The following is a 25,463-nucleotide window of genomic DNA, read 5'->3' on the forward strand; positions in this document are numbered from 1 at the left end:
TATTATTATGTATTATATATTATTAAAGGTCTGTGCAGATTAAAGATCATTGGACATCAGACACGAGAATGTGAAATGTTGGTGTTTGGTGCTCAGTAGTAGCTCCTTGAAGCTAGCAACAGTTACTGGTAGCAGAAACGCCAAATTATCAATAATTTATCATCAATAATTTTAGCTACCCACCTGAACTACTATCAATAATTTAGCCGCTGAATCCAATACAGGGTCTGGGGCAAATAGATTACATTTGATATTGTTTTTTAATAAGTAATTTCTTGCATTTTAAAATGCACCAGATAGAAAGAGAAACAGATTACGGGAGTTTATAATGAGGTTACAATTTGTCTCCAACTGTTAGTTTTAATTTTTATTAGGTCTTTTCAACAATTCTACAGATTTCTGGGTTCAGTCCAAGAAAGATCAACCAGACGCATTATTCCAGAACATCAAGACATGTCCTGCACTGCCAGGCTGAAAGAACTCCAGCTTTTCAGTCCTGAAGAGAGAAGAGTTCAACGTGCCTGATTCAAGACATCAGAACTCCCAAATCACTGACAAAGTCAACCCAGCAGAGTTCTCGAAAGTGAACGGTGAAAAATGAACCAGAGGACACCAGTGGAAACTACGGGCATTTAAAATGTACGAAGAGGAGGCATTTCTTTACCCAAAGGCTTGTAGGAGTGTGGAACCAGCCATGTGGTTGAAGCCGATTCCCGAAATCATCCGGAATGAGATCCTTGGATCCATTATCTGCTACCTACCAGACAAGCTGGCCTCCTCTCATTCGTAACCTGTGTTGTTATAAGTGAATTGTTTATGTAACACAATTAATCTAACAAGCATTTCAAACTTGATTAAATTACCCTTCCATTCATCCATCGTTTTTCTAACCGCTTTATCTAAATCAGGGTCACAGTGGCCTGGAGCCTATCCCAGCAAGCAACAGGTGAAAGGCAGGATACACCCTGTGCGGGACGCCTGTCAATCAAAGTAATAAAATACAAATAAGAGAAACTACTTTGCAAGAAAGTAACCATCTGCCTTCTTCTTATCAGTATCATGTTTGTTCTCTGCTCTCTGCAAAGATTCGGTGTTCTGCAGTGCTTTTTTTTTGTTCCTCTCAGAACCACGCGTGTGATCCTGACAGGTGTCCTACTGGAGGGAGTGAAGGTGAAGAGACGACTACCTGACCCTTGGATGTGGGAGAACAGCGTCTTTATTGAGCTCACGACGGCAGCAAACAGTAGCTCTCGCCCACTAGGCTTAACCCAAGAAGTTACTGTATGGCAAAGGAGGACGGGTTGCCAGTGTAACCCCGTTTTAACAGGGGCCGCGTAATAGAACTGGCTATAGTTGCTCACGGACGTATCGTTGGCTTCCGAACTACAACTCCCATGACGCACTGCGCGAGTTCCTGATGGCGTAACGTCACAGTCCCTGTTCTGCCTGTCTGTGGTGACGTCTACCGGGTCCCTCCTAGTTCTGGCAGCTTCATAGTCGATCGTGTGCGGTATTTCTTTTAAATAGAAAAAAACACGGGAGGTTATCCAGAGATTATGTACAAATCAGGTAATCTATGTAATCTACCAGCCTATGCGAGGGGCTATTCCTGATTCCTGTCCCACACCTCATTACCCGGGTACACCAGCAACAGCGCACATTGGGGAAACCCTCCAGAGTAACCACGTGAATCACAGATCAGATTCAGCCAGCTTTGCTGTCACGACCGATTAATTCCAGTGTTGCAGAACCAATGGCGTTAACAGCGAATAACACTCTCTGCTCCTCGGGCCTTGACAGGTCATCACAAACTGGGCTGTAGCTCTGTTTGGTTTAGTCTCCCTTCTCCCAGTAGGATCGGAAGCTGTTCTGATTCTGGTCATTTGTGAAAAGGCTGGGATGAGTTTTGTTATTTTAGGGAAGACTGTTTGTTTAATTCTGGAGTATCTGTTGCAGTTCAGTAGAAAGTATATCTTTGTCCCTCTTTCTCCCCACTGGCAGTGGGAGCACAGCCTGCCCTTTCTTAACTGTTTCACTTTGCTGTCTCTCACCCCGGGCATATACGCGGCGTGTATGTATTGTCTTTTTAGGGTCCTGTAGCATGGAAGAGGCATTAGAGAGGCCAGTAGGGGAAACTCACCCTCCAGTCTATGTGGGTCCTAATACCCCAGTATAGTGACAGGGACACTATACTGTAAAAAAGGCACCATCCTTTGGATGAGACGTAAAACCGAGTTCCTGCCTCTCTGTGGTCATTAGAAATCCCAGGGCGTTTCTCTAAAAGAATAGATGTGTTACCCCAGATCCTGGCCAAATTTCCCAATCCTGGCCTATACCAATCATGAATTTCTTGATAATCCCCATCCATGAACTGGCTTCATCACTCTGTTCTGCTCCCCATAGAGAGCTGGTGTGTGGTGAGCGTACTGGTGCACTATGGCTGCTGTCGCATCATCCAGGAGGGGCTGCACACTGGTGGTGGTGGAGGGGATCCCCATTACCTGTGAAACACTTTGAGTGGAGTGTCCAGAAAAACGCTATGTAAGTGTAAGCAATTGTTATTATTCTTCCGGGTTGTGCTGTGTTTGTTTTGTGCGTGTCCCAGTGTCGCTTTGTTTGTGCTGTGATTTAGTTGACTTTCATCTGTGGGGCTGTCAACAGTTCTGTCCTGACACTGGCTGGTGCAAGAGTGACTCAGGGTAGTTACGGGGTGAAGGGATCGGCTCTTCAGCTCTTACTTCAGCAGGGTCTTGTGCTGGTAGGAGTTCTGGTCACTGCTTTATAAGTGTTACTAATATATCATTTTCTCTTCTGATAATTAGCTGTGGGATTTGGACAAATTCTGTCCTTTATGCATCTTTTGGTAGTTTTCTCTGCACAGTGTGTGAATGTTTTTTCAGAACTCGGTGTGCAGGGATTCTACGGGGTGTTTGTCCCATTGTGTGTACCCCTATCTGTGACTGGCCCCAGCACTTCACTGCCATGTTGCGCACTGGGTTGGATTTCGTTTTTCTTTTCATCTTCTAACAGCTTCATCAAATTCAGAGTCACCGGGGAGCTGGAGGCTATCCCAGCAAGCAATGGGCGCAAGGCAGGGGACGCCCTGGACAGGATGCCAGTCTACTGCAGGGCTTGTACAAAGACACTCACACTGGGGGCAGCTTTCCCAGAAGCCAATTGACCTACCAGTATGGTTAGGGGCTGTGGGAGGAAACCCATGCGTAAAAGGGGAGAACATACAAACTCCACGCAGAGAGCACCCCAGGAATTGAACCCAGTGCTGCAGGGCAGCAAGGCTAACCACTGCGCCACTGTGTCACCCTAAGGAGCTGGATTACACTTGCAAATTGCTCTGGAAATGGCACATCATCACTCCAGCAACGAGTAGACCTACCTAGCGGCAGAGAAATCCGCAGGGACTGCACATTGCTGATGTCTCTCTATATAAGAGTGAGCACAGCCAGGGAGAAAGCATTCTCGGCCACTGCTGGAGATGGGTGACGTCCCGGGCAAGGCTGTGTCTGAGCTGGTACTCCAGGAGGGAACGAGAGGAAGCTGCGGAGAATTAAGAGGAATAATTATTTTGAAGTTTAGAATTTAGTTCTGTTCTTAAGGGGTGTAACTTTAAACAGATTTATATAAAGGGGTGCATTTAATTTTTACATTAGTAATAATCCCATGTGGTTATCAGAAGGCGCAGTTGTGTGCACTTCACAGTAAAAAGTAGTAAGAAGATGTAGTTTTAGTTTTCTAGGTCACTCAAAGAGGAAAATAATTATAAGGGAAACAGTATGCTGCAATAAAGAAAAGGGGACAAAGGTGTGACAGATTCGACAGCATGGTTCATGACCAAGTGCGTGGCAGGACATTCTAGTGTGAGACCCTGTTAGCAGTCCCAATGGCTTTTGGCATGTCAGACCCATATAACCTTCTCAAAAGATTTATTACAAATCAAGGGTTGGGAAAGTGTAATAAAGATTATTGGGTTTGTGTTCTATCATACAGGAGAAGGAGGAAATGAGTTTAACACAGGAAAAAGGAGTGGGAAGAATATTAACATCTGGCCTTTGCTGAACCCACATCGTGACCTGTCCTGGATGGAGGCCCATGATGTCCTCTCAGTGAGAACAGTTCTGCATTACGAACAAAGGACCAAGGATGATCAAGATTCCAGCGGTCAGATGTGAAGAGAAAACCTGTTGACTCATCTTCTTCTGGAGGTGCAGAAGCTTTCTGGTCATTGCCAGACCCTGTCTTTGTCTGCACAGGGGATATTGACAGCAGGTTGAAACCAGCTGGCTTGAAAGGAGGAAAATGGCGGTTTATATGGATTGTAATCTCTATTCGTAAAGCAGGTCTATGGAAAGGGAGAGTCTGGCCGAGGATAACATGACTGTTTCAAACAGAGATGAGCTCTCTGAAAGCATCACGACCACACATAATCAGACACTAGATCTAAAGATCTAAAGATCTAACCTAGACTGTGAACACTGACTCTATCATGAAGAAGGCTCAGCAGTGCCTTTATTTCTTGAGGTGCCTCAAGCGATGGGGGATGCCAATACATGTGTTGGTGAACTTCTACCGCTGCACTATCGAGAGCGTCCTCACCAACGGGATCACCGTGTGGTACGGCAACACCTCTTCGCGAGAAAGAAAGGCACTGCAGAGAATGGTCAATATGGCCCAGAAGATCATCGGCTGCGGTCTCACCGAGATTAAACAGCTCTATGAGGACCGCTGCCGTGGTAGAATTCTGGCCATCACAGAGGACAGTCACCACCCCGGGCATGAGCTCTTCACCCCACTGCCCTCAGGCAAGAGATATAAGAGCATACGGACACTTACCACTAGATTCTTCAATAGCTTCTATCCACAAGCAGTGAGACTGGCGAACACATTTAGCCATCCCCCTTGGACCACACCTACACCATCACCATCTACCTCTTTATGATTTCTTATCTATCGCACATCTCCAGTCATTGTTTACACGTCTGTATTGTTTACATTCAAACTGTCTACATGTTTACTTGCACATTGTCTATTGTTTGTTTGTACATTGTCTTGATGCACTGTTTGCACTTTGTCTTGTTTTTTACACTTGTTTTACAATCGAGAGACTTTCTGTAAGTAAGAATTCCATTGTACCAGTACCGGTTACAAATGGCAATAAAGTTCAAGTTCAAGTTCAAGTTCACACTGGCCCTTTCCAATTCCTGCAGACTAATCACCCAACCCCACCTCTCGCTCACCACCGCACCGTCTGCGTCCCAGAGGACTTCAGGGCTCGTTACCATCCCCACCACGCTCAGTGTCGGTTATACCAGTGGAGCTCCCAGTTCTCGCTCTTGAAGACTTCCTGATTGTTGTTAAACTTCTGAAGCTCCGGCTTCCTGACCTGCTATTTGACTCTAACTAGGTTTCCTGATCCTTCAACTTGACTAAATATACCTGTCTCTCTCTCTCTCTCTCTCTCTCTCTCTCTCGAACCCGACGAGTGAGATTAACCAGCTATCGCATGGGGTCCAGTAATACATACATTTTGGCAACAGTGCCGTTACAAAAAGACCATGTAAATTGAGATTTCAATGAGGAGAAGATGGAAGGTGGGTCCCAGGCCAGGTAAATGCAAGTGGACCTTGTATATTTTAAAGCCTTAGATTGTCTTAATTACATAAAGGATATTATTAATAATAATTGCTTACACTTATATAGTGCTTTTCTGGACACTCCACTCCACTCAAAGCACTTTACAGGTCATGGGGACTCCTCTCACCTGGATGATGCAACAGCAGCCATAATGCACCAGTACACTCACCACACACCAGCTCTCAGTGGGGAGGAGAGCAGAGTAATGAAGCCGATTCATAGATGGGGATTATTAGGAGGCCATGACTGGTAAAGGCCAAGGGGAAATTTGGCCAGGACACCGGGGTAACACACCTACCCCTTTCAAGAAGCCCCCTGGGATTTTTAATGACCACAGAGAGTCAGGACCTCAGTTTTACATCTTATCTAAAGGACAGTGCCTGTTTACAGTATAGTGTCCCCCTCACTAAACTGGGGCATTAGGACCCACATGGACTGCAGGGTGAGCACCCCCTGCTGGCCCCACTAACACCTTTTCCAGCGGCAACCTTAGTTTTTCCCAGGAGGTCTCCCATTCAGGTACTGACCAGGCTCACACCTGCTGAGCTTCAGCAGGTTGCCAGTTGTGAGTTGCAGAGTGATATGGCTACTGGCCATATTACATTTGATTGCATTTTTAATGGAATGTTTAAGAATTTTGTTGATGTTGTGATATACAGGAAGTATGGTTTTGAAAATGAAACTCTCACAACTGTGGTTTAAGTTTATGTAAACATTTAGTTCGAGGCAAGCTCTCTCTCAGTCTTTCAAGTTAAGTTTACCGGAAGTGGCTGTTATTGTGTCTGACTGTGGAAGAACTGTAATTATATCTCCTACATCTGGCCAAACACTATACACTGGACTACACTGCAGCATCGTAAAGGTTTAGGAAAGTTCCAAGAAGTATGAGACAGAATGGTTAAAAGCCCTTTCACACTCATATGTACACTTAGAGTTCACACATGCAGTGCACTGGTTTTTACCTACTGGCTGCAGGTCGGCACGGTCTCTGTCTTGCTGGTTATTGCTTCATCTTGCTCAAAAAGCACTACTCTAACCTGTACGGTCGTTTTCAGGTCATGGAATTTGGCTTTTTGTTTCCTGACCTTATCTTTGGCAAGATGAGTGTGCTTCAGACAGGCAGGCTTTGTTTGTGTCAGACAGGCTGTCTGCCTCCAGATGTAGCCTGGTGGTTCTGTTAACCCTTACAGGGGAGGTTGTAGCTGGACTAGTACTGTAAGCAGCATTCAGCTTCAGGTACGCTGCTGTCCCAAGGGCAGGCGAGCAGTGATCATCGCTGAGAAGACCTCCATCTGTGCACCAGGAATCTGAGCTCCAGACAGGAGAGTGGTCTGTGATGAAGAGGCACTGTAATGTGCTTCCTTGCTGCACAATAGTTGCACTCCCAGTGCAAAAACCCCCTAATATGAATGGCCAGGTGCAGTATGTGGGAAAGTCTCTTGTTATTAATTTAATGGAAGAGAAATAAACTACTAAAAATACACTGTACTTTGTTGCTTACATCCTATTTAATGTATTGTAATCTTTTGATACCTTATTCCATTTATGTGAATTGGAATAAAGATAAACAAACTGTTGCTGGTGATGAGGCTGTTACCAAGAGATAGAGGATCAATATACAGTATCTGACTCTGCAGCCAAGGTGGGCTTCTAATCTTCCTATGCTGGCTCCTAAAGTGGCCATGTGGCCACCTGGCGTATTCCCAAAACCACCAGCTAAGCTCGGCAAGTGTCCATCACCGAACACCACAAACTGAAGATAGAAAAAGGTATTTGTTTACCGTACAGAAACTGTATAGCAAAGTGGTGGACTTAAACGGAAAAAGATAGTGAATTTAAATGGGTGTTTTGACAGTAATGATTTGTTTTTGACAGCAATGATTAGAACATAATCAGCGTATTTGCGTAGTATAACATGGCGAGTTTTTGAAGACTGCGCATTGCAAGAGAAGGGGGACGTTGAGATATCACAAAAGACCATGCCACGGTTTTCTAAAAGGACGGAGACTCTCTCACTCCAGGGACGGACGCGTCTCCCCCCAGGTGCTACAGCGCGGTGTCTCCAGGGTCAGGGTGAACCGTGACGCGCGGAGGGGTGCCCAGGGTCCTCCCTTGTGCTGCTCACATGATCACGGAGTGCAGACAGACGGATGAGAGGGATCGGGACTGCACGGTACGAGCCGAGAGTACTGCTCAGTGCACGGAGACGTCTGGACGGTGCGAGACCTCAGACATGTATTTCCTCCTGGTTTGGGGATTTTACGCGACGTTCTTCAGTGAAGCCAGCGGGCAGGCTGTCAAAGAAGCATGGACCCAGGAAAAGGTGCAGTTCACCTCACATTTTAACAAGTCGCTTTATGCCAGTGTGTTCAAATGTGATGATTTCTTAGAATGCATGTCTAGTAACTGCATAAATATGCGATATGACCAGATGCAATTTAGTTCATTTTAATTCATTGTTTGATTTGGCAGCTAAATGTTCTTGTAACGATAATCAGGTAAACCCATCTGAGTGAGTGTATGTTGAAGTTAAAATATCGATAAACATTTAAGTCTTCCTTGTCAACCGCGAGTGTTTGTCTGTCCTTCAGTTTTTAAATTTCATCGATTGTGGGGGACATTCTTGGTCATTTTATAAAAGTGACTGATAAAAAAAATCGTTTGGCTGTATTCTTTCTACACAGCTGGTGGTTTTGATTTGTATGTGCAAGATTCCTTAAGAATCCATATTTAAATTTCAGTCGTGGGAGTTTTTAACTCTTTCCGCTCTAACGCTTTTACAGTCATGGGTACCACTGACCAAATATTTATTTAAGTCAAATCGTAAAGCGATAAATACTTTGTAATAACATTTTTTTAATAATAGTGCTGGTTGTAGCAATCTTCAGAAGGTTATCGAGGCAGTCCGACACCTGGGTTTTGATCAGGGAAAAGAAAATCGAGTCTAGTCTTTTTCGAACGATTATTATTATTATTATTATTATTATTATTATTATTATTATTATTATTATTGAGTTGTTATATGATGATCCTTTATTCAGATCGCCTCACAGGTGTTGTTATACTTTAGCACAATACAAAACATTACTGTTAAGATAAAAACTCTTTAAAGTGTGCAGTATATAAAAGGTAAAGAACACAGTTAAAGAGGTCTTTCGGCCATTCTAGTCATCGCGTGATATTTAGTAGCTAATTGATCAGATGATATCATCCAGGTATTTAATGAAAAAAGCCAGGGTATGATCTTCAGTAACATAACTTTAATAACTTGTTCCATACTCCCACAACCCTGTGCAGAAAGAAGTGTCTCATGTTCTTGGTTTTAAATGAACATTGCCGAACTTTTCCGCTGTGTCCTCTGGTATCTTCGTGCTTGATAGACTTCGTGTATCTTGAATGGCATGGATCGGGTCCCTTCGTAGGCAGTTACACTGTAGAAAAATAGTGCACTTGTTTACAAATATTGCACCCAGTGCTGCTATAAATGGGTTAGGTTATTCGATCACACTACGACAAAAACAGTTCAATTAATGTTTTTTGCCTCCAATACATGGTTTAATTTACCTTTCACAACCTTGAACGCAAGCTAGTCTTGAATCCAGTTGCGAAACCAAACGGAATCGCAGAGTAAACAGTGTTTAACTGTTTAGTATTGGTCTGCGATACAGGGTGGATAACATCGTTGATGTTTGTGCTTCTACTTTAAAAAAACAGGACATATATTATATCTCGCACATTATTCTCATGTGAATGCCATTTTTCGAGGTTTCTTTTCAAAACAGTATTTCAATAGTGAGAAAGCGGTTCTTAAACCACTCGCCATCTGTAATTAGAGTTTGGTATTGTCTGTGCTATTTCAAGGCACAACAGGAAAATATAGTCTGTTTACTGTAAGTGTTCGTTTTAATTAAAAAACACCGCAGTGTTCAGTCTTATAAAAAGTTGTTGAAAGCTACACCATTAATTCCCTAATACCAGTTCCCTAATATGTGGTTGTGACTTCAGGTAGCACGACTTGGATAATATGTCGGTGGCTGCAGTTTACAATTTATGCGTTGTATCGAGATCTAAAATCTCCTGGCTGTGTAAACTTCCAAAATATGAAGTGGTGTATGTTAAATATAATCTGGCATGTAATGTATGAAGTGATTGGTGAAATTGCAAATCAAAATGTTTTCCTAAATCTGTGTGCTATAATCGTAGAATGTGCTTATACAGTAGGTCACAAGACACGTGGGCTGGTCAGAGCGCTTCTCTGAGTGAGCAGCAGTATCATGGCGAGGTCTGGCGCTGGCCTGAACTGAGTGGAATTCTGTGCTACCTCAGCAGATCCCTATCCACCTTCCAAATGAGAAAAAACAGAAATAAAATGGGAGATGACTGATTGAACAATTCATATGAATTGTATATTGTGTGCTCACAACAACATTGTTAGATTCCAGGCAGTAGTACACTCTGTGCAGGTCGTCATTCCAGGTTCCCTTCTGGAGCACATCCCTTCGAAAATCATCCCAACGGGTTGGAGGAGATCCTTTGATCATGAAGATTTATAGCTCTTCCTCATTCTCAAATGCTTCAAAGTGCCTTGCGCCAATATTTCATCAAACTCAACATTTCTTAATCTTGAAAGGGTCTGTCTGAGCCCGTGGCACTTAGAAAAAAAAAACATATTCGCTTTGTGATGCGTTCTTACTGTATCTGGTTTCTTTTTTTCCCACCCTCCAATATAACATAGATCCTGCCATCTTCAAGCAGCTGTTTCTGATGCTCTCTTCACTGTGTCCCGTTGCTATGGCAGCATACTGCCTTCAGCATTGATCTACCAATTACAGATCTCTGTATTTATAGCTCCTGAACTTTGAGCCTTTAGTCTTTCATGTACTGCATTCAAACCATCGGGACCTTAACAACTGCTTCAACCTCATCCGATTCCGGTCTCTTACTGGTCTGGGCTTTGGGCTAAAGGTGTGACAACCAGCCTCTTCTGCTGTTTTCTGCCATGTTCTCTTTCATAAGAGCTTTTGCACTGACATATAAGAAACTATAAGATGTCAGAGCCCATGAAATAAGTGACGGGGGTGGGAGGAGAAGGAAAAGATGATGAAAACAACATCTGGCCTAGGAATCAATCCTGAAACCAATTAATCAGCCAGAATCACAGCAAGGGACATTGCCTGTCTTTGCAATGGCACCTAACTCAGAATGAGAACAAAAACATGACCATAGTACAATCAACTGGCAGACCTTAAAATTCAAGTAGGGAGCTGCGTCAGCATGCGGGGGCTGCAAAGGAACAGGTAAAGGTTCATTCCCTGCTGAAAAGAAACACAATGTTTCAGCTGTGGAGCCTTCTTCAAGTGTGTTAGAAGGCTCCTCAGCTGAAACATTGTTTCTTTTCTTCTCTTTTCAGCCTGGAATAAACCTTTACTTGTTCCTTTGCGACATTGAAATGACGTGTTCTCTTCACTCTCATGTTTTAAAATTTGTCACACAATACAATGTATTAAATACTTACAACAAGATGTTGTTATTATTATTCTTGATGTAATTGTTTCATGACTTGTCTAAGGTCTTAATCTAGTAGGCTGTCTAGATTATAAACCTGTTTATAGCTGCCTTCATTCAGCATGAACCTGATAGCGTTTTCTCTTTATTTTGAGTTATTGCATGGGATTTCTCGGGGGGAATGTTTAAGATTGCAATCCTCAATTGTTGTCATGAAGGAATAACTTCTGTCATGCTGATGCTTTACGCCGGAGGTGATGCAGTCCATCACAAATGAGACAAACACTTTGTATTTATGGTTGAATTATTTTTGACCACTCCTAGGGAAAGAAAAATCAGAAGTTTTCAGAAATAGAAGTAAAAATTCAAATCAGAATTTCTGAACATATGATGTTTCCAGGGATTAAGTCTGAATTAAGCTGAACTGTACTGCGCTCATCTGTCTTCTTATTGATAAATGCAGTTCATCTATCAAATTACCGTTCACATTGCACCATCCAGGGGTACCTACCGGAACAACGAATCACCTATGACCACAAAACTGTTAAAAGAAAAAAGAACTGATTCTGGTAATATAGTATATTTGTACGTCTACTCATTTTTACCCATGGGCAGATGTGAGAAAGGGTGGTCAAATTTACTGACCTTATCCAGTTTTCTTTCACCTTAACTGATGAACCCAGATGAGGCTAATGCCTTTCCCATTGCACTAAGATATCTATAATAAGGATACCCCTTTTCTCACTTTCAGGCAGAAAACGTGTTTTCACCTAAAATCATCCTAACATACTAAGTGGTACTGGTACAGGCTTCCACACCAGAGTTGAGCAGCTGTCATCAGGCTCCCATGATACTTTGGGTGAGGACCAGCCTCCTGTTTGCTGTTTTAGTTGCAGTGAATCACGAACCAGATGAAAGAGATTTTAATTGCGTTTTCCCTAAAACTAGGGGAAAATGCCATTGAATTCTGGGTCCTCTGGCTCAATTTTACTATTGGTTTTGAAGAAAGGACTGTCTTTTCAACTGCCTTTTAAAGGAAGCAAATTAATTTAGAACTAATGTAGATTTTATACTACAGGTGTGAGCCTGGTCAGTACCTGGATGGGAGACCTCCTGGGAAGCTATGGCTGCTCCTGGAAGTGGTGTTAGTGGGAGCAGCAGGGTCCCACTAACCCTGTGGTCTGTGTGGGTCCTAATGCCCCAGTATAGTGGCAGGGACACTATACTGGAGTGGGCGCCATCTTTCGGAAGAGCCGTTAAAACAAGGTCCTGACTCTCAGTGGTCATTAAAAATCTCCAATGATTTCTCGAGAAGTAGGGAGTTATCTCGTTTCCTCCAAATTGTCCCCATGAATGATTGGCACTTGCCCTGCGATGGACAGGCGTCCCATCCATGGTGTACCCTGCCTTGCGTTTGTTGCTTGCCTGGTAGGCTCTGGCTTCCCACGACACCGTATGGTACAAAGCGGTTTGGCAAATGACATGACTTCTGTTTTTGCTGGTGTGGTGTAGGCACAGGAATTGGTTTGGTCTCAGCCTGGGGAGCCTTCTGTTTGGAGTTTGTAAGTTCTCCCGTGACGTGCTGGCACCCTCTCTGCTTACAGGTGGGCCCAAGTACCTGTTTATGGGCTGATTCTGTCTTGGCTGGAGTCAAGTACCTGTTTATGGGCTAATGTTTTTCATGCAAATAAGATCACTTACTTAGCCATATACAATTTCTTGCATTAGGAATTTGTCTTTTGCATACACCAGCTTGCTCTCCATGAGACACACAGAGAGAAGCTTGGGGACAAAGCACAGGGTCAGCCATTCATACGGCGCACCTGGAGCAACTGGGGTTAAGGGGCTTGCTCAGGGTCTCAGCGGAGTAGGATTCCTCTGCCGGCCGTGGGATACGAACCGGCAACCTTCCAGCCACAGGCGCAGATCCTGAGCCACAGAGCCACCGCTCCACCCCTATGCATGCTCATACAGTGTATAACACCTTATGAACATTGGGATCCAAGGGTTTTGGAAGTCGAAACATGACCATATTACTGTATGAAGCAGATATGATACAGAATATGAGGCAATAAAAATAAAAATGAACTGTATACAGAAGTATAGTAGTTGGTGGGCAACTGCGGTAAAAAAAAAAAAATCTAAAATCGAATTCTCACCCAGCAGTCAGCTGAGCAGAGCCCGTGCTTCAGACAGAGTGAGGCTGTGTGAGTGCTGGATCATGTCTGTGCTGTGTTGGCAGTCAGTGAGCAAGATCGTGACTCCAGCCAAGACAGAATCATGGCAGGAAAAATACTACAGTGGCTCTGCTTACAGGAACAGACCTCTGTGCTGGTGTGGGGTACTACCACGTTATGTCTAAATGCTGTGTCCCATTTTCTGTGTTTTTACAAAACAGACTTGAAAGCCCTAACTAAGGAGCTACTAGACATCAGGTAGAGATGAACAGAAACAGAACCACAAGTGGTAAAATTACTGTTCTTATTTTTCTCGTTCTACTGGCAAAACATAAAGCAATAAACACTAGATGGCTGCATAAAATTTCTACACAAATATTAATTTTACAAGTTAGGTCGTATGGTCTTCTTCAGCTAGGTTACAACATTTTTAATGGACTGAATATTTTTCACAAACGTGGTCCGGGTGGTTGGTGAGATTGAATTGAGCTGATCCCTGTCTCCAATCGGACTGATTTTATTTTTGTCATTGGACATATTTGAGTCACGGTCCACAAAAAAGTTCTGACATGTGTGTTGTCCACTGATCATACATAACACAGGAGCCATAGTGTGCAATGAAATAACAGCATCTAAATCCATTTCTGCAACTTTCTGCAACTTCTAAACCTGGGATACACACTGCGCAATTGACATGATGGATCGGGTTCTAGTGTCTTGTTCCTAGACAAAGTGACTACCAACATGAGGTGACTTGCTAGTTTGAAACAATAACCAAAGATAAACATTGCATGACTCAGCAGAGCTCGTTAGACTACAAAACAGAGTAAACATGGAGTCAGAGACCAGGAGATAAGCTTAATTATTGGGCCTTTCAGGCTGGTGAAACAGAATGAGATAGATTACAGTGTTCTACAACAGACTATTTCTAAATGTAGGAGAGGATTACAAGAGAGTTTTGTGGAGCTCATTCATCAGACATAAAAGGGTTACAGGCCCTTCTGTAGAGAAAAAAAAAGAAAGGTTGTTGCTCTCTCAAGTGTTTCCTGCTTAACTCCCCTGCTCTTTGGATTTCACAAGTATTTCCATCCCTCGTAATCTCGTTTACTTTGAAAAGATTACTAAAAGACTACTTTTTGAGAATTGTCATAACATAATTAAGATACTTTTTCATCAGAAAAAAGGCTACATCTACATTATTTAGATTAATACTGTCAGATGGGGAACATTTAAGATGTAGTGAGATCCATATTTGTTACTTCTACCTTTAAATGTCCTGAGTGTATTTTCACAAGTTACTTTATGAAATTAAATGAAACAGTTTCTGATAGAGCTATGCCTGAGGTTGAACAATTCATGCTATATAAAAACATCTCCAATATTGTGTAAGTTGTTTGACAGTAGGATTCTATTTATCATATATCTGTACCAAAGTGCTTGTAAGTTTTAGCTTGTAATTTTACTGCATGTTATGTGATGTGACATTTATGATCATATCAGCCCATATGCTGAAGGAAATATCGCTCAGTTTTATCTTTGCTGGTTTGCACCCTCTAAATCTGTGATGATGCTAGCACACTGTTATCTGAATACATCAGAAAAACCTTTCTTAATGGGAGGATTGTAATCATTTTCACATCAGCATAACCCTACAACAGTAGTGTGCCCAGAACACTAGAACATGTTGCAAAACTTCACACTGTAAAAGAGCACTTTTAGAAAACCTCAAAAATGTTTTATTCTGCACTGAGTCACTTCTCAAGAACAAGAATGAACGAGTTGGACACCGACACTGCTGTTCTCTCAAAGCACCAACTCTAGATTTGAATATTTCCAGCTTTAAGAAACTGCAAATTAGTTGAGCAATTTAGCTTGTGGTTTAGTGATTTGCTGCGCATGAAAGCCAACATTCTGATGTGTGTTGATGTCTACCAAGTGCAAAACAAACAGGAGCACAGAGTCAAGCTGCAGCTCTGTGTGGGAGAGGATATTGGATTGTAAAAATACAGTAGCTTAGATGAGCATACAGTACGTGGTATCAGCATATACATATTGGAAGAGAGTTCGCTTTGTTTTGCTCTAGATTCATTTTCAGTGTCATGCAAGCACCATTATTTCAGTGATATTGTGTTTTTTTGTTGTGTGAAGTGCTTTGTAACCTGCCTTGCACCCGCTGCTTGCTGGAATAGACTCCAGGTCTCCTACGACCCTGAATTGGAAGAAGCAGTTAGAAGACAGGTGGATACATTTGTTCTATCATTAACGAGTTACCACATTATAAAGGCAGAGACACTTAAGGTCACTGAATCGAAAGCCATGACATTTTAGAGCTAATTCAATTTGGTCTCCAAGTTCTTCTTTGTTTTCTTGCATGTTTGTTCTTCCAAAAGGGATTTAAAGATAGTGTCTCCTTCCGAAATCATCCGGGGTCTCCTCAGGGTGGCTCAGCTGGTTAAGGAGAGCACAGGCTGCTGCCTGTGACCGGGGGTTTGAGTCCGGGTCCTGTCACTGGCCGACTGGGACTGGAGTGTCCCATGCAGCAGCACAAACCTGGCTGATCAGCTCCAAGGATCACTTGGAGTTAGTGGGCCGGGTCTTGCGGTGCTCTCGGTGACAGATATGCTGTACTCCAGTCAGGAATGTGCTGCCTGTGGCATGTTAGCAGACGAGTGAGGTCTTAGGAGTCTTCCTCTTCCTCATTCACTCCCATGTGCGGACACAGGGTTCACAGGCCAACAACTGTATGAGCAAAAAACACACAATTTGCTATTCCAAATTGGGTCTGCTTCGTCAAATCATGTTTCATTAGAAAAGATAGACACAGTACTTAAAAGGATTAGTACTAATCACGGATTAGTTTCAATCACAATTTTGACATTCTTTGTCTCAGAATCTGACTGGTGTACTTTAGTTAGAAGTACAAGTGGATCAATAATTTAAAGTTAAAATTCAGATGTGAGTCATATTTGTTTACAAATCTGTGTGCGTTGTACATAAGGCAAAAAAAAATCAAATAAGATTGTGGGACATAGTTGAAGTTTTGTTCTCTTTGTATATTTGGACTTGTTTCAAGTATTACCATGGTCCCTGTACACAAGACAAAGACCTTTAATGGTCTTTCAGGGAACAAGTTAACGGTCATGGAACTACATCAGTTTATGGATAAAGGATTATCCATTAAATTGCATTTTGCATCTCTTCATTTTATTGCAATTTTCTACAGTGCAAATTTGCAGTACATTATATTTCTATAGTGTCCCTTCCATATATTTCCTTTATGGTGTTTCAAAAGCTTTATTTTTCCGAAATAATTTTAACCTGTTTCCAGAGGCACTGTGTTGATGTTGAGAGATACCTGTGAAAGTCACGGATAGATATGGCAAGCACAGTTTAGAGGGAGTCAACAAAGTTCTCTATACCCTCTTCCCTAACTTACCTACCCAATGATTATCCAGCCAAAGCATTAATTAACTCTTCCTTCAATTTTTTGTGGGCATTTTTCATTTTCATCTGTATTCCCAAACCCCAACCACACTGATGTAGGTTTTCATTCCTGCATATCTTGTAATTTAGCTAATTATAGGTGTAACCTGTGCAGTTTGACGGATTTTCCCACTTCTTCGGGGCACTTCGGAGACCTGTGAAACCAGCATGAATGTTGTCGTCAGAACAGGAGAAACCTTGTCGAGCGTTTTTCTGCCCCTCCTTGAAAAGTAATGAAGAAAACCACCTCGGAATTCTGGGCAATGGCAGGCGAGCTGAGTGGATCACATGGGTTCCCATGGAATTCCTGTATTTACTTGAGAAAAGAGATCAGCATGTCACACAAACAGCTGTTTTAAAATAAACAGCACAATTATTCGCAAAAAACTCGGAAAAATCTGCAAGCTCACTTCCAAAACAAGAGCGTACAACAAACTCTACACAGAAATGCCATTGATAATACTATGTAAAGGTGGTGCCTAGTATTTATTATCATTTATATTATGAATGGTCAAAGTACATTTAAATTAAATTTGGCCCACCACAGCAAATGAATTTAACACCACTGCACTAGAGTATAAAAGTGCGATTGGAAAGTGCCTACTGACGTGAGCTGGGAGATCATTTCTCTGCCTTGGAGTAACAGAACAGAAAGTACAGTCTCCCATTTATCAGAGCCCCGTTTGGGGGGTTGAATTAAGGCCAAGAGTGGAAACGACATGTACTGTAGGTATTCAGGGAGCTAGCAGTTCACAAATACAGTCGGGAGCCAAAGCGCTCAAGCTCTTAAATATGAACAGCAGAAATTTGAATTATGTTTCATGAATGGAAAGAGTCGCAAGCAATGCATTACAGATAATCAGACCCCGGGAAGACAAAAGCATTTCCTCTTTTGTATCATACTGGGAAAGATGTGAAAGGATATGAGTACTGTTGTGAAGATGGAAAAATGTTAACAGAAAACAGCCTCAAATACAAGGTTTGAATCAGAGAACGCATCGGGATTCCTGACCTGGAAACTAGGACTGAATCCAGGACCAAACTAAGGCTGACACATTTTCAGAGCTGGGAAGGAGACTCAGTCAGCATCGCATCTGTTTAAAACATTAAGATGTAAGTTAATTACACTGTAGGTGCACACTAAATGTCTTGCATTTAAGAATGCGATTCACATTTCATTGTAACTGATGTCTGAGCTTGGGGATGGTGGTAATTGCAACAATCATAATTGCCGTGTAAGTTCCTTACAGTGAAGGAAGGTCTTTATCCCATCACAGTAGGACATACTACTTACTTAACCACAGCAGGATTTATTGCAAAGAAACAGGAAAGGCTGAAAGTCTTTAGTACTTTGAAGAAGGTAAGTTACATTTTAACTGAGGAGCCTATGGAACTAAGACAAATTTAGGATTTAGGTTTACATTGTAATTCCTTATTCAAACTGTCATGGACTAAATATCTTTAAAATACTTAATTTACAATGCTACATTTTCCAAAACTGCCATTCAACATACTGTAACTTATGTGGACGTATTTACATGTTTCTCCCCCTTTTTATTAGTTCCAGATGCTCGTTGTAGTTTCCATTTTAAATTACAGCTGATGACTAAATCCTAGTCAAGTGGGAAAAGAACAGGTTGTCGGTAAATACAGTCTCCCGGAGCCGGAACGTGTGGAAATCCAGCCTGTGTGGAATCGGGATGTCCTTCAGCCCGATCACTAGAACGGAGTTTTCCCTCTTGAAAGTTTTGAGTGTCCCACGGACTAATTTTTCCTCTTCCTTGGTTCTCCAGCTTTACCACAAGCCGAGAGTCCTGAGCCCCGCGGAGATCACGCGCGTGCTGTCCCAGCTGGACGTCACGCGCATGTGGGAGGGAGACCTGCGGCCTATGCTCATCCAGCGGTATCCAGGGTCCGCAGGCAGCGAGACTGTGCGCCAGGTCAGTCCCGCGCAGGGCCCTGAGCAGTCCGGGAGACCGGGTTTTCTACGGAACACCCGAGACGGGGTCAGAACGGAATTCCTCAGCCCGCCTTGTGGCAGAGTGAAAAGTAAAGGGCTAACAGTAGTACAAACATTATTCAGATTGTTATATTAATATTGATTTCATCTTCCAAATGATTCATGGTAAACAGGCGGCTTGGTGCTGCAGTGGCTGGTGTTGCTGCTCCATAGCGCTGGGGCCCTGGGATTAATCCCAGACCTGGAGAGCTCTCTGTCTGGAGTTTTTGTGTTCTCCCTGTGGTTGTGTGGCTTTCCTCCAGGTGCTCCGCTTTCCTTCCACAGTCCAAAGACGCACTGGTAGGTTAATTGGCTTCTGTGTAAACTGGCCCTGTTGTGTGTGTGTTTGTGTCTGTGTGTGCCCTGTGGTGGACTGGCGTCCTGTCCAGGGTGTACCCTGCCTTGAGCCAGGACAGGCTCTGGCCCCCCCCCGTGACCCTGAATTGGGAGAAGTGGTTAGAAAAGGGATGGATTCATGGTAACCACGTGGCCTTCTCACATATTTTAAGTTTGACTGTTAGTAATCCTAGAATTCCCTAGTGGCAAGAGAACAATCGGTGTTCTTCTTGTCTGACTGAGCCCACCTACGTCTTTTTGGTCCATAATGCTTAGCGGCCTAGTAGTAGCAGCAGTAACGCTGTGGTAGGACGGCCCTGCCAAAATAAGTGAGCAGTATGCAAAAAAAAACTTCTCATCATTCCTGTTTGGTCAAGGCACTTATAAAAAAGGTGGGTGTCTGTAGCTGGTCCTGCATTCGATTTGTTTTACTGAAACGATCTACTTAATACACCTCTCGCTGCAGCTGTAAACCAACGTTTTGTTTGTTTATGTGGCATGGTTTCTTATACTGTATTTTCTTATCCTGTATTGTTTCTCATATCTGCCCGGTACCATGACTCTCGTCTCCCTCCCCTCCACGTGCTGTGACCTGCCTCTCGCCACTGTTTTCCAGCACATTCTAAATAGGCTGGGGTCGCTCCAGGCCGGCTGGGACACAGAGGAGGACAGGTTCCAGGCTTACACCCCGTACGGACACCTGACCTTTTCCAACATCATCGCCACCCTCAACCCCTCGGCCCGGCGCCGCCTGGTTCTGGCCTGCCACTACGACTCCAAGTACTTTCCCCCGCAGTGGCACGGCCGGGAGTTCGTCGGGGCCACAGACTCTGCCGTGCCCTGCGCCATGCTCCTGGAGCTGGCGCAGGCCTTGGATGAGGAGTTAGGGGCACTGAAGGTGAGGTCCCCGGGCCTCACAGGCCTGACAGATTTCGGACGCGTTTGGCCCTGAGGCGTGACGGCGGGGCTAGCCAGCTCCGGTCCTCCAGGGGGCGCTGTCCTGCAGGTCCTACAGGTCTCTGTCAACTTCTTACGCACAAGGAAAGTTTTTCAAAACAGTCGAAGATTGAACCCAACCGGGTGATACAGGGCTCAGCAAGGGGGAAACGCTTTAAGTGGAGTGGTACAGGCCTGCAATGTAGAAAGAGACGAGGCTAGAACACTTTGCACTTATGATTAGGCAGGGTTTCTGCGTCACCCTGTCTCCCACACTCCGAGAAATGTAAGCGACCAGGTTGTCTCAGTGCGCCTATCATTAAGCATGACCCCGCAGTCCCTTTAAAACATTTTTGGCATTTCACATTTTTTGTTATAACCCCTCAACGCGAATCGGCAGTTCAAGTGACGGCTATGCCCCCCGTTCAGCAAAGGAGGGGTGAAGAACCCACAGCCTCGGTCTCCAGATGGTGCTGTGTCAGGACCAGCCGCCCAGTCCCACAGTGCCTGGGACAGTGAGGCAGGGTGAGGGGTTCTGCTCACACCAGCATCAAAGCTGACTGGCAGCACACAGGGGTGACTGGTCTGCGGAGCTTTCCTGTCGCCAATCTGATCAAACACCTTGACGGGTGAATTCAAAGGCTGGAATTGGTTTAGGTTAGGCCATTTATCTTATTTCTTTTGTGTCCTGCGTCTGGTTACTTCATATTTACTGTATATGAAGTTGTAGACTGAAATACAGGCAGCCTCCATCTCCAGCAATGTTACTATATTTATATAGCGTTGTATTAACTAACTTTAAAATGTCTTTAGTGTAAATAATATTGTTTATTAAACTGTAATTATCTAACAGTAATATCTCATAATCGATAGACGTGAAATCATCTCCGTAGACCCCACCTACCATCTGTAGTATTCCTGATTGTGGAGCTAACTATTCACACTGTAGAACATTAAAGTCAACATCATGTGGAGGTTAATTTCTTTCTGAAATGTAAAAGAAAAGAAAAAACACGTTTCGGCTGTTGATCCATCTTCAAGCGCGGAGGTAACTCTCCCACCCGAAGAAGGTTCAGTGGCCGAAATGCTGTGTTTACGCTTTTCAGTGTGGAATTGACCTCTGTTTTTCCTGAACAGCTTTCGTGCTGATGTAGGTCCCTACTCGAACTTCTGTGTATCTTGAATTCTTACTGAGCGTGGGAATGAGTCAGTCACATTGTCTGTGATCGTGACTGATCAGCCCTGATCGTTGGTGATCAGCAAGGAATCATGTGCAGCCTCTGTCTGACCTCCAGCGCAGCCTGTAGATATTTTCTGTGAGGTCTATAATGCTTTCCCTCCTGATCTTCTGAGACTCTTACCCACTCTGGAAGTGTCTGGACAGAACCGGGGGCTGTGTGACCAGTACCACCAGCGTGTTCGTTTGATCCTGAAGACTGTGAAGCCTGGCTACACAGAAACAAACAGGTTTCAACTCTGCTCTTCCTTTAAAGGACAGAGCTACACAGTGTTCCGGAGAGGAGGGCAAAAAAGACTAGCTAGCTTTGGAAAAAGAAAAAAAATACTTCTGAAACCACAGCATGTTTTACTGAAAATATGTTTGTGGGGGGAAAAAAAAAACAGAAAAACACCCTCGTGGCTCATTGACTCAGCCTGCCTTAGGCTTTAGGAGGGAGTTTCATCTCAACCAGAAACATTTGTACTTGGCTCAGAACTTCAGAACTGCAGAACTCACTAGGGAAAGGCTTTAACTTAATAAGTCTTGTCTGAAAAACTCCTCATTCAACTATATGACACCTTCTGCCACAACCAGTGCTCTCATAGAGCCTCAGCTAAAATTCTAATTCTGCTCTGATGTGGAGCCAAGGCAGTCGGTAATCCATACTCTGAGACATGTAGATGTAAATGATAACTTGTTTTTATTCGTAATAAGTGCAGTTGCATGTGCAGTATTTTTTAAAATGAAAACGTTTAAGCTATCCTAGGGTCTTCTGACAGACTGTTCATCATTTGAAGAAAATAACCACACGCTGGTGTCGAGCAGTAAAAATGTATTGGATATTTAAGGCCAGTAGGTGGCAGCACTCTGTAGTCAATAACATAGCGCTTCAGGCTGTAAGCAGAATGTCTGGAAAATACAGGTACTGTACCTCAGCGCAAACCTAAAAGAAGCTACAGTATATAGAAATCAGTGCAGCCCATTTTCTCACTTCTCCACCTAATTTGTATGAAACAAAGTTGTTGTTGTTTTTTTCAAAAACTGCCTAAACATTTCTTCAAACTGTCATATGTAGTTTATATAACCTAAGAGTTACTTTAGAAATATGAGGTCAAATATATCCATGAGAGAATTTCAGGTAGCGCCTGCAGAAGGCTCCAGAGCCGAAACGTTGTGACTCTCCTCTTTTCTTTTCAGCGTGAAATAAGCCTTTGCTCTTTAATATATTTCCACGAGAGCTACAGTATGCATACATCTTGTAACCCACAGGGAAGTGTATAAAAGTAAAATTCTATCGAAGCATTTTGAACACCCCTCCGATGATAAACGATCATGTTTTTCTCCTGAAAGACGGAGATCCCGGACCTCTCCCTGCAGCTGATCTTCTTCGACGGGGAGGAGGCTCTGTACCAGTGGACCTCCACGGACTCTCTGTACGGGTCTCAGCACTTGGCCCAGAGAATGGAGAACACTCCTCACCCTCCCGCCTCCGACGGCACCAACCAGCTGGACGGCATTGTAAGGCGCACAGGACGTTTCCCCGCCGCGCGATTCACTCCGAAGGCTCACCTGCCCTTCCTCTCCTTGATCCGTTTGTTAACAGCTTCCCCTCGTCTTCTCTGCCTGCCTGACTTCTGGAGCAGGACGCTCAATAGAGTGCTTTTAGTTTTGACCAATATTACTTCTAACCAGGAGACTAGACTCAACGTAGCATGATGCATTGCTCTTTCTGGCTCCAGAAGTGTGCTGTGTGCTGTCTTGTCTCCAAGATAGGCTGCATTGCTGTGCTGCTGACAGAAGATATAGATGAGGTATACAGAGGAGATATAGAGGATACAGACGTAGTATCAATTGGATTTGGCCAGAGGCACCTAGTTACTGTCTGATCATGAGAGTCTCTTGTCATGTCTGTCTTGTAATCTCCCACTCCAGAGCTATATCTACAGATCCCTCGCTGTATAAATCACAGCTTTTACTTTTATTCTGTTCCTTCAGGATCTCTTTGTGCTGCTGGATTTAATTGGGGCTCCCAATCCACGGTTCGGCAGCCAGTTTCCGAACACCGTCAGGTGGCTCAGCAGGCTGCAGAACATAGGTGAGTCCCCCCTTCATCCCTGAAGGATGACCTTACATGATCACATGAGCGTCAGAGGTGTCTGTGTGGCCGGACAGGCTGCAAGGCAGATGTTCGTTTGTATTAAGACCCCTGTGCTGCATTCTTGATTCACACACACACCTGCGTTTGCTTGAACGTATTCTAGTGGCATTTAAGCTCTGTGCTCTTGTAGCGGCGCTAGGTCGGACACGGTGACGTCATCGCCCTCACTGCGCGTAGCGGGGACCTCAGCCGTCTGGGCTGGGGGGGGTCTCCTTTAGCTCATGCGGCTGGCTCCCTGTTCTGTTACGCCGGAGACCCGGGTTCGTGCCCAGGTGTTGTGGGACGAATTGGCGGGGTGGTGCCTGAACCGCGACGGTCACACTCCGAAGTGCCGATTCTGGTCGTTCTGCGCGATTATGAAGACGGGCTGCTTTGGCTCGGCAGTGGGCTCGAGTGACGGTCCGGGTGGGTTTCTGTGTGTGTGTGACAGAGCGCAGGCTGCACGGGATGAAGCTCCTCAAGAGTCACCCCATGGAAGTGGAGTACTTCTGGCCCAATCTGCCTGTGGGGCTGGTGGAGGACGACCACAAGCCCTTTTTAAACAGAGGTAACTGTCTGTCCCCTTATGCTGTGTGCTCATTTGCAGTCGTACTGCTGCTCCAGCCCACTTTATTACACCTATCTCTGTCTCTCTGTGTTCATGAAATGTTGGCAGATATACTTCCATAAGCACATGAAGACCATTCACATGTGATTAACAAACATGTAACAGTACAAATGAGAGACATATATATAAATTCTGAAGTTTCTCTTCTTTTAAGTGATATCTGCTCAAAAAGCCTTCAAGGCTTGGCAGGTAAACTCTTGCTTGCATAATGTAATAATAATAATAATAATAATAATAATAATAATTGTTTACACTTATATAGCACTTTTCTGGACACTCCACTCAAAGCGCTTTACAGGTAATGGGGACTCCCCTCCACCACCACCAATGTGCAGCCCCACCTGGATGATGCGACGGCAGCCATAGTGCGCCAGAACGCTCACCACACATCAGCTATCAGTGGGGAGGAGAGCAGAGTAATGAAGCCAATTCAAAGAGGGGGATTATTAGGAGGCCATGATTGGTAAGGGCCAATGGGAAATTTGGCCAGGACGCCGGGGTTACACCCCTACTCTTTTTTCGAGAAACGCCCTGGGATTTTTAATGACCACAGAGAGTCAGGACCTCGGTTCTACGTCTCATCCGAAGGATGTGTCAGTGTTGTGTCAATGTGTCAGTGTTTTGCCTGACAAACGAACAACACAAACACTAACTGACAAACACTAAGACAAATGAAACATCCAAGTCACAAATGAATACTAACAGACTATGATTCACTTTGCATTGTTGTTTTGGGACTGTATGTATTTATGCTTGTTTCACAGCAACGCCAGGAAGGACATGCTCAAGTATAACAGGCAGCATTTTTAAAAAGACAGCTCATGGTGGGTCTTGGCTCTCTCTTGTACAGGGGTCCGAATTCTTCACCTGATCCCCACACCCTTCCCTTCTGTGTGGCACACGTTCGAGGACAACGAACAGAACCTTGACCAGCCCACCATAGAGAACCTGTTGAAGATCATGCAGGTCTTCATACTGGAGTATCTCAAGCCGTGAAACACCCCGGGTCAACACCCAACGTCTAGTGACACTTGAGGAATAAAGAACTTGGACTGTATTTGTTCCAGAATTTACTGGATGTGTTTGTTTAATTCATTTGCATATATTATGGACTCAGTTACTTTGTATTTCCCTCAGACGAAACTGAATTTGTCTTTGCTGTGTCCCATATGTATCATTATTCAACTGCCTGTCCCTTCGCTGTGAAAGACCATAGTGTTCTTTTAATAGATAGACATCTTGCCCTGCAAATTGATCTTGTGATGACAAGTAATAGTTAACAGTGAAAAGAATTTTACATTTCAAGAATGACCAAATTGTACAAAGAAAGTCCTCTTTGCTAACGAACATTTTTATCACGAGTTGTGAACGAATGTACCTTATGACATTTTCAA

At 43.8% G+C, this 25,463-nt stretch overlaps 1 protein-coding gene across 1 annotated transcript; it reads left to right on the forward strand.

Annotated features, from left to right (window-relative positions):
- Window positions 1-7,751: 7,751 nt before the first annotated feature.
- Window positions 7,752-25,142, forward strand: qpct (glutaminyl-peptide cyclotransferase). Its single transcript, XM_069196975.1, has 7 exons — window positions 7,752-7,972; window positions 18,608-18,754; window positions 19,766-20,047; window positions 22,655-22,822; window positions 23,300-23,399; window positions 23,893-24,009; window positions 24,920-25,142. Exons 1-7 carry the CDS (start codon window positions 7,775-7,777, stop codon window positions 25,063-25,065), a joined length of 1,158 nt encoding a protein of 385 aa, XP_069053076.1. The 5' UTR covers window positions 7,752-7,774; the 3' UTR covers window positions 25,066-25,142.
- Window positions 25,143-25,463: the final 321 nt, after the last annotated feature.

Source organism: Lepisosteus oculatus, chromosome 2 (assembly GCF_040954835.1).
Source record: "Lepisosteus oculatus isolate fLepOcu1 chromosome 2, fLepOcu1.hap2, whole genome shotgun sequence".
NCBI classification, from domain to species: domain Eukaryota; kingdom Metazoa; phylum Chordata; class Actinopteri; order Semionotiformes; family Lepisosteidae; genus Lepisosteus; species Lepisosteus oculatus.

Bases quoted from the DNA above. Each gene is read 5' to 3' on its own strand.
- qpct (XM_069196975.1), top strand. From the start codon at position 7,775: ATGATCACGGAGTGCAGACAGACGGATGAGAGGGATCGGGACTGCACG. The intron at 20,048-22,654 runs GTGAGGTCCCCG...TTCTCCTGAAAG, and splicing joins AGGAGTTAGGGGCACTGAAG to ACGGAGATCCCGGACCTCTC. The intron at 22,823-23,299 runs GTAAGGCGCACA...CTGTTCCTTCAG, and splicing joins CCAACCAGCTGGACGGCATT to GATCTCTTTGTGCTGCTGGA.